This window comes from Cyprinodon tularosa, unplaced genomic scaffold (genome assembly GCF_016077235.1).
Source record: "Cyprinodon tularosa strain WSP-4 unplaced genomic scaffold, ASM1607723v1 ctg253, whole genome shotgun sequence".
Taxonomy (NCBI): domain Eukaryota; kingdom Metazoa; phylum Chordata; class Actinopteri; order Cyprinodontiformes; family Cyprinodontidae; genus Cyprinodon; species Cyprinodon tularosa.
In genome coordinates this window covers 28,482-44,543 of record NW_024038941.1, presented here as the reverse complement: position 1 = coordinate 44,543, position 16,062 = coordinate 28,482, and the positions used below count along the sequence as shown (strand labels likewise).

Below are 16,062 nucleotides of genomic sequence, written 5' to 3'. Positions count from 1 at the left end.
AGGCAGGCAGAGATGCTGAGTAAAGAGGTTATTTATGTCTGAGAGATGTAAAAGTGTAGAGATGAGGAGAAGTTAAGACATCAACTAAGCCCAGTTCTGACTTAAATTTTCTTTTCTACCTCCAAGATCTCATTTCCTGAAAGAGCCAACAACTGCTGGTCAATCAAATGCAATGTGGTAGATGACAGCTACATAATTAGACGAACACAATTTCCTCAAGAAGTATTTTGCTTTAAAGTTAGTAAATAGAAAAGAGATACTGGAAAAAGTGTAATACATTTAACCCATCAGCAATTAAGCCTTCAGTGGAAAAGCTACAGTACAAAATGTCCCATCTAGACTATGCTGCCCATGGCTATGTACAAACATCTATCACAAGGTACTGTACTATGTCCAGTGGCATTGCACCTATTGAAAAGCCCAAACTGAATTATTAAAATAAGCACTCAAATTTTTCATAATGGGAAAATTTGTAGTTCTGTAAATACCACGATAGTTTCAAAAATTATTTCAGCTTCATCCATCCATCTACTTTCTGTCACGCAGGAGAGAACCCATGTATGCTCAGGGAAAACATGCAAATCCATGTAGAAAGACCACAGGCTGGGAATCGAACCGGGAACCTTCTTTCTGTAAGGCAGCAGTGCGTTTTCAGAAAGTTTTTTCAAAAGTGAATTCTGAGCATATGAAAAACTGAGATATGGTTATTAATCTTTCATAAGGTCTATTCTATTTCAGATCAATTTGCAAAGCTGCAAGCAAACAAATTAACTTTCTTGCAAAACTTCACTGAGCCAAGTTGTTACATTTCACAATCTTGCAAATCTAGATTTTCCCTCACAGTAAGTGCTTTTTTCACAATTTACATTGCTGTAACTGTAAGTCAGTGAGACAACCATAGCTTCCTGACTTCCTGTGACATGTAACCTGCTCTGCTTGCTTTACTTAGATCATAAATAGGCAGTATCCTAGTATAGATGCGCAAAGCTGAAACACAAGTTGTGAAAAAGCAGAACAGCTTTCTTTTAAGAACTCTGTTGATACAGAACTTCAGTGAAACACAAGTCAAAACATCAACTAAAACAGCACTTGGAGGGCCCAGCATCAAATTTTTACCCATATTGTGACTTACACATATAACTAAACCTTTAAAATGTGCACATGATCTGGATCATTATGAAATGTTAATGAATTGTTCCATGGATTTGGTAACAAATAAAGATGATTGTTTGCTTGATCAAATCATTATTGGAGGCAAAAGCCAGATTAGGATATTGTTAAACCAACATATACTGAAATAAATCTATCAAATATTAAGGCACAACATAGTACTACTGTTATTGTATTACATTCAGAACTAAAAGTAATCTCTTTAAAAGGAAAATGTGCGCCCTAAAGATGTTCAAAAGTAGTATTCTACCAATGCAGAGCAAAATCTTTTAGTATCAAACAGCTGCAGATGTACCAGGGGATTCCTATCTGTAGTTTTTTCATTATTAGAGGAAACACAGTGAAGATTATTATGCATTAAACTGCCTTGATTGGATTTGTTCTGAGTAGTCAGGATTACATCTGTAACACTTTTTATTGCAGGTAACATGCTGACTGATTATAACCACCCCTCACAACCCCACTTCAAACCAATAAAACAAAATATTCTAAGAAAATAAATCAAAGCAACCAAAAGGTAAAGGTATAGTAGCCTTTTCAAAGCTGGCATTTATTCTTTCTTTTAGTCTATTTAAAAAAAAAATGTTTTTTATCTATTTTTTGTTTTTATTCACTCCCCCCCAAAAAAGTAATTTAATAAAATACAAATGAATACAAAGGTTGCACCTATTTTCACTCTTTCTTCTTACCTGTCCCTGTGCTAATTGCAATAACATAAAGCAACTAACATTATTTTGCAAATCAATTAATCTGTCGACTATTTTTTTCGATTAATAATCAGATAGCCAAAGATTCCTTTAAGAAGACTTTTTACAAAATGAAACCAAGTGAAACTAAAACTTTTCAACTTGAGGAATTCTGGATAGAGCATATTGACAGACGGAAATTATTTTTTTAATCTTAACTAAAACATTTTTCTATATATTTTTTTTACAACTTTCATGCAAGTACTGCTGTAAGTCGATTATAGAGTCTCTATAATCCAGTTAACAATTAATTAATTATTCCTAAATTAGTTAATCATTATTTCAATAACTGACCAATCACGATTAATCTAATTAATTCATTGTTTCAACCCTAGTCTAGTCGTTAATATAAGGAATATCCTTTTAGAAGAATTAAATATGTCAGACAAGCTCATTTGTAGACTACTGTAATTCCTTAAGTACATGTTAATGGACCTTTAAAGAAGTGCTTACATAAAATGCCTTTTTTATCTTAAAAAAGAAAACTTTGTCATACAACCCTCGTGTTTCATATGCAGGCATTTATGTAACAAGTTAAACAAAAGCTGAAATCTAGGTCCAGAATCATGTATCTCAGAGAACCCTTTTATAGTGGAGCAATGTTAGGCAGCTCCATCACATCCTGCATCATTTAAATTAGTCTATTATTCATCTAGAAAGATCACCCCCACCAAGCCTCTGATATCTAATTTACAAGTTTAAATAGTGGGGGAAAAAAAGCAGTGTTGAGCCCAGGTAGTGTTAAATCACGGTTCTTTGAATGATGACGACAGCATCAGCCTCTTTGTCCTTCATTACAGACGACTGCAGAGATCCAGAGCAGCCAGAGAACGGACCGGTCTGCTGCCATCCTGCCCTGCTAAATCAATATGGGGGGAAATCCTTCACATTTAATTTGGGAGCTGATGGAGGTCTACCTGATGATTTAGGACACATCCACAGCTAAGGCAAACTTTGCAAGTACATCAGCTTGTGCCATGAAGGATATGTGACCTATTTGAATAATGAGGCAAAGCTCAGATAGGATGCATTTCTTTTTTTTTTTTATCACTTTCTAAAACTCTCCAGTCCACTGACTTTGTTATAGTTCTTCTTATATTTATGCATGTCTCTTCCCACTTCCACATAAAATAATCCATCAATATTCTATGGAATAAATGCTTCTACCATTAAAGAAGAAGTCGACTTTACTTTTTTTTTTTACAGGGATCTAAAATAATTTATAACTTTCATTTTCCATGGTACAGAATATGAATATAATATGACACAGATTCCTTTTTTCTTTTCTAACTCCTCAAGTATGGCACATTTTCCCTGACCTTTATATCTCTACAACAATGAAGGCTACAGCAATACTTACTTAAATTAATCTGTATCTACAGTCAGGGAAATATGCCAACTTTCACTCTGAAATTGTGCAAACAATCTGAACCAGTTGACATGCAACTATCTACTACTGAAATCTTAACTTTGAATCAGGCTTTCTAGGAAAAAACGACAAACAAAGTGGTTGTGGCAAGAAGCAAAGGTTACACAGTAAAAAACACCCAATTCTTACTGATAAGCATAGTGGAGGATCTATAATTCTGTGGGTTTGCTGCTGTAAAACCTATTGGACCACCTATCATTTTAAAGTTTCTTAGTGGTAAGAAAGGCTTATTATAGTATATTTTCCTTGGATAATGATCAAAAACATGCTATATCCAGCACTTCTCAAGTGGAAAAGCTTTATTTTCACTTTGTTTAATTTTGCAAAAAGTCTTCTTTAAGGAACATTTTGCTATCTGATTATTAATCAATTAATCATAAAAATTATCAACAGATTAATCAATTTGCTAAATAATTGGTAGATGCAGCCCTAATTTATAAGTTGGATTCTCTAAACAGATTTAAATGTGAAATCCCACTGCAGAAATTATATATGAATTTATTTTTGGCGGCTTGATGGAAATGTAGGAACATTATTTTAAGAAAAAAAAGCTGCACTTTATAATAATTTTGGTTTACATATAATATCAAAATCCATGTATTTTTAATACATGGATTTTTACCATTTGTTTATCGCTCATTACCTAATTCCTGCAGAGTAAAAGCAACAACCTTGAAAATAATCCCTTAAAGCCATTGCACAATCCTTAGAAGGGAAGTTTATTTTCCTTTTTTCTTTATTACAGATTTCCAATTTCTGAATTGTAAAACGTTTAAAGGCATACAGTGGGTAATTTATGCTGCCTTCAAGGTGTAGCCTGTCAGTTACCAGCCACACTAAACTCTAAAAATGTTGTATAATACTTAGTGGTTTAAATAATTTATTTTTAAAATGATACTTTATCCTCATAAAAATGGTGTTTAAGTGTCTCAAATCTTGTGCTGTCATGGCTAAAGCAGTTCCCCTTGGTGTGGTTTATTGCCAGGCCAGCAGAGCTATATGTGCTTAGGAAGCATCATCTTTAAAAAGGCTAAATTTAAACCCCCAGAGTCTTTGGCTTGGTATGCACGGGGCTTCCAGAACAACATAAACTCCAAATAAGCTCAGAGGAGCTGCTGCTAGCAAACACACATCTGTCACCTGGATTTGAAAAAAAAGTTGCACTTTACCCGCTCAACTACAGGCAAAACAATTCACTGCTGAGCTACAGTAATATTTTTTTCTAAAACAAAATTTAAACCTTAAGATACTCCGGCATACGGCATGGGCAAACAAAAAGATGATGGGGAATACAAAACAAAGGAAAACTTTATTTCCAACAATTTAAACTTGTTCAGATTTGAACCTATTTTAGATACAAAATACACTAAAAGCTCAAATAATTAGACTATATTAATTCTCAGAATATTCATTAATAGCAACATAAGCTGCTTGACAAGTTGGTATTCATATTGTTTACGGTTTTAATGGTAGTGAAAGCCATGCCGCTTGTATGTTTGTTTGATCCTCTTGTGGTTGGTAGGATTATCCCAAAGGCTATGGATTGACATGCAAGATGAGCTGTGGCTCGACCCCACTCAGGAGTTTGGCTTTCAGTCTGTATCTGCATCCAAAATTTATTATTAAGAGCCGTCTAGAAATGTCAAAGGCTGCAAATACACCATACTTTTTCCAGTAACTACCTCTTTTCAAGACAAAAACTGCATGAAATGGCCACCACAACTATAAAAAACAAATGAATTGGTCTCCTTTAAAATAGTTCAATAAACATTCTTCTTTTAGGGTTTCTTGTAAAAAGAAAAAAAAAAAATCTCTCAGCTCTAAGAAACTCAGGGGAAGCCCCGCCACCCACCAACTCCACCACTCTGAAATCGCTGTTGTCATCAGATGACCAGGATGCCAGTGTGACAGTAGAATCTGAGAGGCATGGGTCAGCATATCACTGACAGTACAAATAGTAAAAGCTGTTAAGAACAAGGTCCCCCTCTGCTTTTGACAACAGGCCAGGCCTACAGATGCCTTATAAAAAGATGTGTGTCAACATCTAGAAAATTATCAGGTAAACTGACATTAATTAAAATAAGGGAAATGTTAAATTGATTAAAAAACTAAAATTGTTAACATTGTACAGCCATTAGGTCCTGTCATGTGGATTGATACTGCATTTTCATTTAGGATGCACCTCCATAACAAACAGTTGAAATAAATACTTATAAAACTTTATTTACTAAAGTGAAAATATGATAATTTTACTATATTTTTGTAGGTACGTCATAGTAAATTAAACTGAACTTTTTCTGGTTTCAAGTAACTTGAGAATTACCTACAGTAAATATTTGTGCTTTAATACTGAGAAACTTCATCAGAAATATCCGCTTACATGGAATGAGATTACAGTTAGTGAAGGCTTAAATGTCATGGCTTTAAAAGATTATGCCAAGGTAGTTTATATTTGGGATCAATAGAAGCATATATGGAAAAATCATTTTATTGTGAAACAGAGAGACTGACAGGAAATGACATGGGTTAACGCCTGGTCCAAAGCAAATGGTCTGAGAGGAAGGTGATTTACTAAATATTAAACAATTATTCCAGCAAAATAAGCTAAACATGCCGACTGTTATATTCATTACCAGCACAGGATTGACATATGATGTTATTCAATAACTTCATTCCAGAAACGAGCGCAGCACTAACGTCTGCTGGGATGGTGACCTCATTGGCCGTAATTACAAATAATTCTTAAAAAACAAATCAGCACAAAAATAGTTTTACCTGCACAAATGAAGTAGCACCGAATAAGTATGCTATCATTTTGATTCAATTCGGAACTTATTTGGGGGAGACTTGACCTCTGGGTGACCTAAAAAAGAATCTTAAATATCTATGAAACAATAGCAATGCATATGATCTTTATGTATTTATTAATTTTTTCATTTTTGTAAATGACTTGGCCTAGTAAACCAGCCCCACCCGCCAGCGGCCAAAATCATTTTTGCCTGCGAATGGTCTAGCCTCGATCAATGCCCCAGGCCCTAGAACTGGCGGTCCAATCACAACGCAGAGATGTGTTTTGGATTTCTGGATGCAAAGCGGGCGGGGTTTTTGAGGGCGTGACGACAAAGCTGCACGACGCTGGAGAAAGCACAACAAGGAAGATGGCAACAACTATTGAACAGTTCTCGTTTGGCTCAGCTTTGGAATCAGTTTTGGAAGGATTAGACTTGGGGTTTTCGTTGAAACTTGAGCAGGAAGAGGCTCTACGCTCATTGATTTTTAAGAAGGACGCTCATTGGTCAGAGTGTTGGCCAACAACGGGTTGTTTTCATCAACAATCTTCCGATGTCTCATTGATTGTGGGCCAGACTAAAGTACACATTTAATCTCACATTTAGTCTGGTTTATCAGGCCATAAATGACCATTTTTAAATCTACTCTAAGAAAGTAATGTAATCATGATTCATTCTATTTGGTGAGTTTTTAGTGAGTTCACATGGCCCTTTCTGGAACCAGTTTGACGCCCTTTCCTCTCCAGTTGGTCAGTCTGACAGCCACTTCTTTCCCAACGAGTCAGTCTGATGCTGCCACTGCCTCTCCAGTGGGTCATCCTGCTGCAAACCATACTCCTCCACCAAGCCAAGTCAGTATTTCCCTGTGGTAAAAGCTGTCATCTTCAGGACCAACAGCACAAGAAAATTTAAATCTGTCAACACATCCATACCAACAGCAGACAGAGCTCCTCATCTTGAGTACTCTCGTTTATGGGAAGGGAAGACCTTTTCCTGTCTCCTGCTGTAGTTTCTCACTCAGTCCCTGATAGAGCTCTTTCTCCAGAGTCAGTTAATCCTAGTGCTCTTTCTCCAGAGTCAGACCCTCCTAGTGAAATTTCTCCACAGTCAGATTCTCATAGTGTTCCTTTCTCCACTGTCATTTCCTCCTATTGTCCTTTCTCCACAGTCATATTATCTTAGTATTTATCTTCAGTCAGATCCTCTTAGCATTTCTCCTCAGTCAGACCCTCTTGATTTCATAGCTCCTCAGCCAGACCCTCTTGGTCTCCTAGCTCCTCACTCAGATCCTCTTGGTCTCCTACCTCTCCACACACAGACCCCATTATTGTTCTTGCTTCTTAGTCAGAACCCCTTAGTGCCCTAGCTTCTCAATCAGATCCCATTAGTGTTCTTGCTTTTCAGTCCGACCATTTTAAGTGTTCCCTCTCCAGGGTCAGATCCCTTTAATGTTCCCTCTCCATGGTCAGATCTCTTTTGTGTTCCCTTTATCCAGGCTCAGATATCCTTAGTTGTCCCTCTCCAGGGTAAGACCCCCTTGTTCACTCTCCAAAGACCCCTGAGCATGCTATGTGCCGTCCAGAGACCCCTGAGCATGCTCTGTGCCATCAAGTGACCCATGACCATGCTCTGTGCCGTCCAGAGACCCCTGTGCCCACTCTGTTCCGTCCAGCGACCCCTGTGCACACTTTGTGTCAACAAGAGACCCATGAGCATGTTGTTGAACTAGTCCCTGAAATAGAGGCCTGAGTTTTGCTGAGTCAAACTGAGTTTTTGTCAACCTGAGTCTTAATCTTGTTTTTTTGTCTTTGCCTCTCGGCAGGAAGTCATCCTGCAAACTGGATGTTTTCGGACCTTCTCTCCCTGTAAGGATCATCTGAGCTTCAAACTGAGCTGAGGATTTAAACTGGAGGTTTGAATCCACTTCCCCTCAAGAGATCGTGTGAGCTTCACACTGAGCAAGGGATTCATCTTCACTACGACCCGTTCAAGCACCGCAGTAAATCTGAGTGGCAGTCAGCTTCTCCGTTCACCTACAAACAACCGAATTCTGGGTAGACCCTGTCCGCCCTCCACCAAATCAGACAAACACTGGAACTACCGCACACACACTGGAGTCAAAGAGTCAACAACTTGTCTGAAAACGTGAGTCAGCAACCAAATTCTCCTCTTCAAGTTCAAGAACCAAATTTCCTACTGAGCCTGAACTAACCACTGTGACTTCCCCTCACTTTTCAGTTCCGGTTGAGCAGTTTTCAGAGCAACATTTGATTCAGCATTATCTCTTCAATAAACCTGTTAAACCTTTCCCCTGGTCTCTCTGAATTGTTTTCTCTGCATGTGGGTCCGAGCTCTTGATAAAATCATGACAGCAGGACTCTGTGAAAGGATATGAGATTATTTTGTTTTTGTTTTTTTTAATATGAGTGACATGAGAATATCTTTTTTTACAATACATAAAGAACTACTAAAATTATATTTAGATTACCGATAAATAGATTAATTAAATTGGCAGAAGAAAAGCAAATTACTTTACGGTTAGGATTAGGATTCATTATATAATAACATTCTGAGCCTACTGGTAGGTTTGCAGCACAAACTGAAACCATGGGACTGATAACCACTAATAACAGCCGTTTAATGTGATGATAACATCCGAAATGGCTCAGACAGGCAACAAGTAATTACTGTTTGATCGAACACAGAATCAAAGTGAGGAGGAACCCCATGAGATGGGGTACAGGTCCTGCCAGTTTGAACAACATTTTTAGATTTAATTTTCATCTGCTGCTGGGTGATTTCAGCTAAATATAATACCTTGATCCCACAACATTCCAGTAGTAAACTAATTTATCCCATAATGTCCTTGTAAAGGACAATGGCAAGGACAATAAAGTCTGTATTAGCTTGACTGAATATGCATTTCTGCTATCATAAATTATTACGTTATATTTTCCATTTCAAAATCAACATTTCAAACAAAATTACTTAATATCTTAGAACAATATTATAATGCTCCATTAAAGATATGAAATAGGATTTTTTTCTCAGAAATTAAATGTCAAGATTAATCTAAAATGACTTAATTGATGGCTGGCATTCTTGCACTTACGGTCCACGCCCCCTCCAAAAAAGAATTAAAATCCATAAACTCTGGCCATGGTGGGGCCTACAAAACATTAGCTTATCTATTTTGCCTACTGTCAAAAGTGGATTAGCTACTTGTTTGTCAATCAAGCATTTTACGTACGTTATTTACCTAGGCTCCAAGTGTAACTCATGCTGCTGTTTGCCAAGCGGTCCGCCATTACGCCAAAGCATGAAGAAGTGCTCCTACGCATGTTTGCTGCTGCAGCTTTTATTTTTGTAGCTGTTTGTTAATTCTTTTGTGTAAAATCAAGCATTTATGGCTAAAAAGAATCCTGACAAACGTAACTGGAAAAGAAAGCCTTGTCGATGTAGTACAGAGCCAACTGTGTGTGTAGGAGATTATTTTCAGACATGGCCGGCCCTGAAGGAGCGAAAGGGTCTGAAAACAGATGCCTTGGTCGCAAATCTTCTACTAGACAGGTAAATTACGTTTAATTCTGTAGTAAGTACTGTATTTTTGTTTTTATTATTATGAAACATGTACAGTAGAAAATATACATAAAGGGACAGCTGACAGCAAAGGATATGCAGCCTGCCTTCCGTGTGGGCAGCCTAGCTGTATCTACATGTGGCTAGTTTGAGAAGAGCCAATTAACTGGTCCCAACTTCTGCATTAATTTGTCTAAATCGGTAGACATAATTGTAAATGTAACTTGTAGTGATAATGCCAGCAGAGAACTCTTCTTCTTATGGATATTTCCTGCTGACTAGGTACATCCTCGCAGTTTGCTGCCTCTCTAGTTGAAATACTAAATTACCGGCAAAGGCGTTTCCAGTGTATAGAACTTTTGCAAAGGAGGGGGCACTGACACATGCGCACGATTCTAAAATACACAAACAGCCGTTGGACATATCTTCCATCACAGAATCCTCTTTCCTGCCTTTAACACGTTAATTTTGTTATAATGGATTTGTATGATACGTTATATTCCATGATTTATAGACTTCATACTGAATATGCAATGTGATGTAACTATTTTTTACCATAAATTACAGTAATCTACTGATGCTATGAAACAGCAAGTGTGTGTCAAAGTGATGAATTTCTTAAGCCCCCCTCAAAATTAAAAAATCTTTGTTGTTCAATGCTGTAGTGCACGGATTGTTTACATTCTGATCAGTCTAACTAGGAAGTACCAGTATGGTGGCTGGTGACTTCATAGACAACGTGTACTCCCAATGGCCAATCAGATATCCAGGGTTCTGCATCGAAATCTTTATTTACAGTAGTGTGAAATAGACACTCCCTGTTGCCAGTTGTTATGCTGACTTCTCGAATTGGTGCTCCACTATAATGGCTTTTCATACTTGTTATGCACATGTGCAACTCTGAGTGGACCTACTCAGAAATGATTAAACTAACTCACTTGCAACAGAGTTTGTGAAACCAAAAAATGCAGTTTCCAACCCTAGGCTAGATCAATTCAGAGTTGATCACTTAAGTCTGATTTTGTTAAACCTGCTTTATGTAACAGGGCTCACATCTGGTACAACAGTAATGATTAGCTAGAATTTTCTAAAACAACAGCTTGAAGAAAGATTTCATAAAAATACCACAAAGATGGCAAAATTACAGAGGAGCACTATACATATGAGTTGAGCATGTAAGTTAAACTTCTGGAATTGTTAACTATGCAACATCATCCAAGCTGAGATGGGTCTGGAGTTTTTTTTTTATGTCCCATAAGAATAAAGCAGAGTCTCCTTTGATCAAAAATGCCACATTTTACGTGTGATCCCTGTTGGAAGTTAAATAATTAGAAATCCTTAAACCTGCCTTTTCTTCTTGTCTAACTGTTACTCTTCCACCATTTTGGTTTAGTGGCAGGATGTGTAATCCAGGTGATATTGGCTGATGCAATTAAAGAAGAATGCTTTCATCAAAGGGTAACAAGCTGTTACATTTAATTCGATAGACCAGAACAATCTTTATCTGAGAGTAATCCTTTTTTTTATGATTTATATTGGATTTTCAGTTTCTACTCTTATCATATGTCTATTTAACATTGGGGATTGGGAATGTTCCACAAAAAAGTGCTGCATCCATTCTGCCTCCTTCCATATATCTGAAGTACTGTGGTTAGGTGGAAAAAAAATCTATTTTTACTTCATGGAAACATCTTGGTTGCATCATCCATTTTTCCATTTTAAGTTTTATTTTCAATCAAATGGAAAAACAACACTATATATACATATAAAACAGCTTAATTACTCCAAAATGTAGCTCTCCATAATTCAAGTCTGTCAAAAGAAGAATGTGTGTCAAAACATTCTTAATATTACAAAAAATTATAGCTATAAAAGACTAATTTAATTAAAACCTTTTTTAAAGCGATTAACAAAAAAAAATGTTTAAATAAAAAAAAATAGAAGAAATTTATTGTGTAAGATGCTTGTACTTTAATACATTTTTTAAAAATCAGTATTAGATAGGTTAAATATAAAGGTGCAAAATTAGTGAAAAGTTTCCATGTGCATAACATGACCTATTAAACTATTGAAATGTTACAAAATAATTTTAACTATCCAATTAGATAACATGTAGATCTTTTCCAAAGTGGGATATCAAGACATGACTAAAAGCACATATACACTATATTGCCAAAAGTATTTGCTCACCCATCCAAATTATTGGAATCAGGTGTTCCAATCACTTCCATGGCCACAGGTGTATAAATTCAAGCACCTAGGCATGCAGACTGTTTTTACAAACATTTGTGAAAGAATGGGTCGCTCTCAGGAGCTCAGTGAATTCCAGCGTGGAACTGTGATAGGATGCCACCTGTGCAACAAATCCAGTCGTGAAATTTCCTCGCTCCTAAATATTCCACAGTCAACTGTCAGCTGTATTATAAGAAAATGGAAGTGTTTGGGAACGACAGCAACTCAGCCACGAAGTGGTAGGCCACGTAAACTGACGGAGCGGGGTCAGCGGATGCTGACGCGCATAGTGCGAAGAGGTCGCCAACTTTCTGCAGAGTCAATCACTACAGACCTCCAAACTTCATGTAGCTCAAGAACAGTGCGCAGAGAGCTTCATGGAATGGGTTTCCATGGGCGAGCAGCTGCATCCAAGCCATACATCACCAAGTGCAATGCAAAGCGTCGGATGCGGTGGTGTAAAGCACGCCGCCACTGGACTCTAGAGCAGTGGAGACGCGTTCTCTGGAGTGACGAATCGCGCTTCTCCATCTGGCAATCTGATGGACGGGTCTGGGTTTGGCGGTTGCCAGGAGAACGGTACTTGTCTGACTGCATTGTGCCAAGTGTAAAGTTTGGTGGAGGGGGGATTATGGTGTGGGGTTGTTTTTCAGGAGCTGGGCTTGGCCCCTTAGTTCCAGTGAAAGGAACTCTGAATGCTTCAGCATACCAAGACATTTTGGACAATTCCATGCTCCCAACTTTGTGGGAACAGTTTGGAGCTGGCCCCTTCCTCTTCCAACATGACTGTGCACCAGTGCACAAAGCAAGGTCCATAAAGACATGGATGACAGAGTCTGGTGTGGATGAACTTGACTGGCCTGCACAGAGTCCTGACCTCAACCCGATAGAACACCTTTGGGATGAATTAGAGCGGAGACTGAGAGCCAGGCCTTCTCGTCCAACATCAGTGTGCGACCTCACAAATGCGCTTCTGGAAGAATGGTCAAAAATTCCCATAAACACACTCCTAAACCTTGTGGACAGCCTTCCCAGAAGAGTTGAAGCTGTTCTAGCTGCAAAGGGTGGACCGACGTCATATTGAACCCTATGGATTAGGAACGGGATGTCACTTAAGCTCATATGTGAGTCAAGGCAGGTGAGCAAATACTTTTGGCAATATAGTGTATATGGATTTCAGCATAAATCTGCAGATTGTAGACAAATCCTAGACAATATCACTCTTCCAGCAACACATAGGGAATAAAGCTTCATAAGCAAAAGAGAACAACATGATGTGCTCTGTCAGGGCACCACTATATCTGTTCCCACCACACCAACACACAAGCTGTCATATCATTTACAATACCGCACAGAGAGGGACACTGTAATCAATCTGCGTCAAACAACTAAAATAGTCACAGCGGAGGGCGGTTTGCGTGTTAAGGGCAACTTAGGTTTGAAACTCTTCTCCCCCAGGAGGTGAATGCGCCCATAAAAAGTCAAAACAGCAGGGATCACCTGATGTGGCTCAAATAAATCCCTCAGCGCTACTCATGAAATAAGTCAGGGGTTGCGGAGAGATTGAATTAAGGGGAAGGTGCGTGGATTCTCCCACGATAAGGTTAATTATTTCGTCCCTGCAGCTTGCATCAGGTGCGCCGTTGCCGCGGGGCGCAGCGTGCAACCTGCGGCGACTTCCACTCTCATCAATTGTGCAGACGCACAAGCGGCACCTACGATCCGATAACTTCCGCAGAAAGACACTTTATTTGATTTTATAGTGTTTGTGGGACCCTGCAAACGAGACTGCGCGGAAACGACTCATCATGTTGGAAAGGATTGAATATGAAGCATTTCTTTTTACTTACAGTTCTCAAGAACTGGATCTCATCCTCCCCTTCTCCGCCCTCAGCCATGGCTGTGAAGGAGCCTCCTCAGACTCTGGAAGCCACCGCTGACTGCCAGCACAAACGCAAACTGAGCCTTACAAGCTGATATTAGCATAGAGCTCATCCAGAGCCATATAGGGCAGCCCTCCTCTCCTTTTACAAACCCCACACTCATCCACAAAACCCACACACCCTCCTCTTCCTCGCTGCAGCCGGTGAAGCTGGGCACAGGGGAGGGTGATGCCTCTGGTGCTGATGAAATTTGCTGTGCGTTTCCAATGCCTTTTATTAAACAATGACGCCACATTGGATACAATTGTGAATGATTGTTAAGACAGACCCAGAGGTATTTGCAGGCAAGTCTTATTATATTGGTGCAACCCAATTATTTAGTGTATCATTGAAAAGCTTGGTTATTTGAGTGATTCATTTAATAAGATAATTTAGATAAAATCTGCATAAATAAAAATAGGGATATATTTCAATTTCAGTTAAGGAGTTTTATACAACTGAGTCAAAATTTGCCTTCGCATCTGTTCTTTCTCAGCATGATAGCACAGCCACATGTTGCATGTCATCATGCCACCCTGCACTGATGTAGTAATGCATGCAAAAGGAGTGTTGCAATAGCAAACATTTCAAGTGATATCAGTGGCTGCTAAGCTGGATGAGACATCATGATGCAGGAAGGCAGGCTACTGGGAACACTACACTAAATGGATCACATCACACTGAGTTAAATACTTCAATAATATACATGGTAAGAGCTCCAATCTTTTTATCTCGCTGGTCTGAATCTAAGAAGAACAAATTGTCTTTTTAAGGCTAACAAAATGTCAGACATCAAGCTGCTGTGCTGGTTTCCAGGGCAGCCATCAGGATCTATTTGTTTGAGGCCAATTTTCTGTCACATCCAAAAGCAATCATATAAATCTGTTACTGTTACTACATTAGAACAATCCATTTGTGTTTGCATTGCAGATTCATTCTATTTTAGACATCAGGGATTAAGCTCTACAGACCTGTTCATACTGATTTTCTTGTCTGTTTGGCCACATTTTGAAATTAAAAGTAATATTATACTTTTTTTCCTTTTTCAGTTAAGAACTAATTTCTTTCAATTAAGAAATAGTCAAGTTTTCATTCTAAAAATTATAATCATAAGCTGTGTTTCAATGTAAAAAAAATGTATCATTAGAACAAATCACCTAACCTTTAAGCAACCTTAAAGTCTTAATTTGAAAACAAAAATTCTGCTTTTCCTAATAACATTTTACAAACGAATGCACATTAAGTATTATACAAAACAAATAAATACATTTCTGAGTTTATACCTGCAGATAAATTTATTGCTTAATCTTTATTATAGGAGCTGTTTTTTAAGTATCTAAACTATTTAAAGATAAAATATTTCTGTTTAGAGAGGGAAAAAAATGGAAAAATAATGTTCAAAAAAAGTAACTCTATTATTGGCAAGCACAAACATTTTACTTAGTATGTATTTTATTGGAAATATATAGTATAATAATGGCTGCCATTGCTGCCAGAAATGTATTATGGAGTGTATATAAGATTAAATTATATCCTTGCAAAATGTACACATTATTGTTTGTTTATTACTCCAGAAATGTGTTACAATGCGATACTGCATTCCTTTTTATATGAAAATACATAACTGGGGAGGACAAAATCAGGCTCAAATTATTCTTTCTGTCTTTACATGAGTGCTATCTAGTGGTTGTGTGGTGTACTTCAAATGAAGATTAATCTTGTATTCTATGACACTTTTATTTTTTTAAGTGAAAACAGAATTAATTTATATTCTGTAAGCTGAATTTTTCATTTATGCTCCATTAAGAAGAAACAACTTTTTATCTAAAGCAACGTAAGGTCAAACCTAACTAAGTCATAGAGGAATTGTGAAAGCTGCTGCTTTGATACTTATAACTGTTCTAGAGGAATAGATACTCTTTTAAAAGTTCCCATTTTAAAGGTATTTGAAGTTTTCCTTGTATCAAACACATGAGTTGTTGTTTGCCTGGCTTAAATGACAATGATCCCACGGCGGCAGGTGGTCTGCGGTCAGATTAGCTTTCTTTGCTGAGCAGCATGGGGCTCATCTGACCTCATAAGAGCCAATGATCAGTAAACTTCAGCCAAGCAGATGTGACTTCAGCCACACTGGTATCGTTTATTTTAATTTTACTATGAGAAAATAAAATTTCTGAAAAATGAGCAAACGACAC

At 37.7% G+C, this 16,062-nt stretch overlaps 1 protein-coding gene across 4 annotated transcripts in view; it reads right to left on the bottom strand.

Annotated features, from left to right (window-relative positions):
- ryr3 (ryanodine receptor 3) overlaps positions 1 to 13,939 on the bottom strand; it is a 143,846-nt gene extending 129,907 nt beyond the window's left edge. For all 4 annotated transcript variants that reach the window (XM_038288380.1, XM_038288381.1, XM_038288382.1 and 1 more), the window contains exon 1: positions 13,796 to 13,939. In XM_038288380.1, coding sequence (XP_038144308.1) covers positions 13,796 to 13,843 — 48 coding nt within the window. In that variant the 5' untranslated portion in view covers positions 13,844 to 13,939. The remainder of the gene's footprint in view (positions 1 to 13,795) is intronic.
- Between the last annotated feature and the right edge of the window lie 2,123 nt (positions 13,940 to 16,062).